This window comes from Vicia villosa, linkage group LG2, assembly GCF_029867415.1.
Source record: "Vicia villosa cultivar HV-30 ecotype Madison, WI linkage group LG2, Vvil1.0, whole genome shotgun sequence".
NCBI lineage: Eukaryota > Viridiplantae > Streptophyta > Magnoliopsida > Fabales > Fabaceae > Vicia > Vicia villosa.
The window spans coordinates 153,240,980-153,244,015 of record NC_081181.1 but is presented as its reverse complement, the minus strand read 5'-3'; the positions used below and the strand labels follow the sequence as shown (position 1 = coordinate 153,244,015).

Here is a 3,036-nt window from a genome sequence, read left to right as displayed (position 1 = left end):
CTTCTAAATCAAAACTGGATTTTGTGTGAAAATGTTTTTTTCCGCTTTTGCAAGTGGTGATAACTGATAAGCATAGGTAACGACACCATGATCGGTAAATTTCTAGTATATTATGAATTATTGACTTTATGTTTACAAATATATGTCTAAAGTTGGATTTAAACTTTTATTTAACAAAATGAATGTTAAATGAGTCAATTACAAAAATTTGTTAATTATGAAGTCTCATTTATTTCAATAAGAAATATCATGCAATTGCAATAAACCGTGAAAGAGAAAGTAAGTCTAAATCCCTATAAAATTCACAGTTTTTGTTATCAATTCTAAAAATAATCAAGCTTATTATGAAAAATAATGGCAGAAGGATATTATTATGGCAGATGAATAGGTGCGTGCAGTTAGGGATGGAAACGGGACGGGTCGAGGACGATTATTACCTCCCTCAAACCCAAACCCAAATCCCTAAACAATCTCCGTTCCCCACCCCAAACTTAAACGGGGATGAAGAATTAAAACCCAAACCCAACCCAAACGGGTTCGGGTATCCCCGTCCCGCCACCATCCATTTAATGAAATCATTTGTTAAATAGAAATACATATTTTTTTCAAAATTAAATTACTTTATAAATAATAATTATGAAACAATTTCAAAAAAATTCATGCATACATTTCAAATATTTTAAATGATAAATACAAATCAAAATATCAAAACTTTTGCCACGTATTTAATATTCTAAATTATCAAAAATATATAATAATATACACAATGAAAAATGGGGCGGGTTCGGGGTGTGTACTAGTGTTCCCATTACCTGACCCGTTCTCATATTTTGTAATCGGGGAAAACCCAAACTCAGTCAAAACGGGTTTTCCCCGTCAACTTCGGGATAGATTCGGGTGGGTTCCCACGGGTACGAGTTTCGTTGTCATGCCTAGGTACAACAATAAGGGGATGGATGGTGGAGGGGTGGTAGAGGTGGTTTGAAGCAAATTTGAATTTAAAAAAAAGAAGAAAGAAAGATAAGTTGCTGTTGAATTTGAACCAACCGCAAAAGATGAGAAGGGAGAGAGAGGGTGGGGTAGGTAATTATATGCGGAAAGTTCTACCTGTTCTCAATTTAGTTTAGTTCATCTAAACCATTTAAATATATCTAATGGTATATAAAAGTGGTACACCGATAAATCTCACTTAGTAGATGGTTCTCTCTCTCTATATATATATATATATATATATATATATATATATATATATATATATATATATATATATATATATATATATATATATATATATATATATATATTAAATATGGTATTATAACTCAACTACAACAAATGAGATGCATATCAACATCATAAATTGTAACATAGTTTTTATAAATTCTCTTTAATCTTAAACCATAATTCATTATTAAAACAAGATCAAGTACTATCTAGTATGAAAAACTTTTATACTAATACATGATTTGAACTTGATTAGCCTTTAATGTTTGATGCAATCCATTTGCTTGAAAGAAATCAACTCTTTCTCTATATCAAACCCAATCAAATAATTTGATTGTGCAAAATTACCATAAATGCCTTCCTCTTCAGTTTGGTTATTTATTGCCAAGCAGAAAACACCATCTCTTGGCGGAACGAATATTTGGATTGGTGTTAAAACTACATTTGCATTTTCAAAATGGAATGTAAGATTTGGCCCATCAAGATTAGTATTCGTTTGATAACAAAGTTGAGTACCTAAACTTGGATCATCTATAATGGGTTTCATTGAAATCTTGTTTCTTATTTCAGTAGCCACTCTATCATACAAATCATTAGGCATATAAATTGGCGGTGTCCCTGAATCAATCAACATATTACCCTTTGAAGCATCCCCTTTAGAATTATAGGGAAAATATGTATCTTCCACACTAATACCTAGCAATGTAACTAAATATGAAACTGGGTTTGGTGTTATAACCATAGGTGTTGTAACCACGCCTTCCCCTGATACTTCACTACCTTTTCCAAAACTCATTTTGCTTGCAATTTTAATATCAGTGTCAAATGGAACCAAACATTGAGAAAACTTCTTGCCTCCAAATAAAGGACCTATTTGAGAAATGAGTGACATTGGTCCTCTTCCAAGACCAATTATACCCATTTCTTGGTCATTGAAAGTTCCCGTATCATTATGTCCACAACCAATAAGAATATTTTTAATGGCGACTGATTTATTTGTGTTTGATGTTAAGGTAACTGTTTCTTGTGCGAGAACTCCTTGAGTAACAGAACTATCTGCATAGCCATAGTTATAACTGCAATAGTTCTCAGGAGAACACTCATGTAAGTGAAGGTCATTACAGTGAGAAGAATTACATGAAACATTGATATAAGAGGAAGATTTTTTAGGATCAAACAAAGGATTGATTTGTTTGTAGCATCCATCGCAGGGCACACAATTAGTCCATATGAGTTCACTTCCTGTATCTGCAATACCATATATTTTTATTGGTGGAGTTCCAATATACACCTCCATGAGATGCTGACCAATATGAGCATGTATAGGTGCCTGTATAATATTTGGTATATATTTGAAAGAGGTTTTTCGAAATAGTTTCACGGTTAACCCATCATTTTGGGCTTCAATGGATGAAAAATATGAATGATAAAATAATAGAGAAATGATTGCTAGGTAAGAAAATGACAGAGAAGAAACCATGCTTACTTGTACTCGATATGTGATAAAATAAAGTATGTTTTTTATATGAATGAATTTAGACTAAGCAATGTGGTTTTTATATACCAACAAAAAAGTTATACCATCAAGTGAGCATTGATATGTAAATATCATAATCCTATATTATTAACTTAAACTAAAACCATGTATGAAATACCTACCACAAAAAAAAAAAAAAAACTAGGTATGAAATAATTAGTTCTATTTTAAATTATTATTATTACTACTTGTTTTGACTAAATTTGTATAATTTGGAATTTATATTTGTTGTTATACAGCTTTCAATTTCTAAAATTAAGCTTTGAATAAATCTT

General features: G+C 31.1%; 1 protein-coding gene across 1 annotated transcript; it reads right to left on the bottom strand.

Moving 5' to 3' along the window:
* Window positions 1–1,392: 1,392 nt before the first annotated feature.
* On the bottom strand, window positions 1,393–2,722 carry LOC131647104 (aspartic proteinase CDR1-like). The gene has a single exon (XM_058917017.1). The coding sequence runs from the start codon at window positions 2,702–2,704 to the stop codon at window positions 1,484–1,486; it is 1,221 nt and encodes a 406-aa protein (XP_058773000.1). The 5' UTR covers window positions 2,705–2,722; the 3' UTR covers window positions 1,393–1,483.
* Window positions 2,723–3,036: the final 314 nt, after the last annotated feature.

Bases quoted from the DNA above. Each gene is read 5' to 3' on its own strand.
- LOC131647104 (XM_058917017.1), bottom strand. From the start codon at position 2,704: ATGGTTTCTTCTCTGTCATTTTCTTACCTAGCAATCATTTCTCTATTA.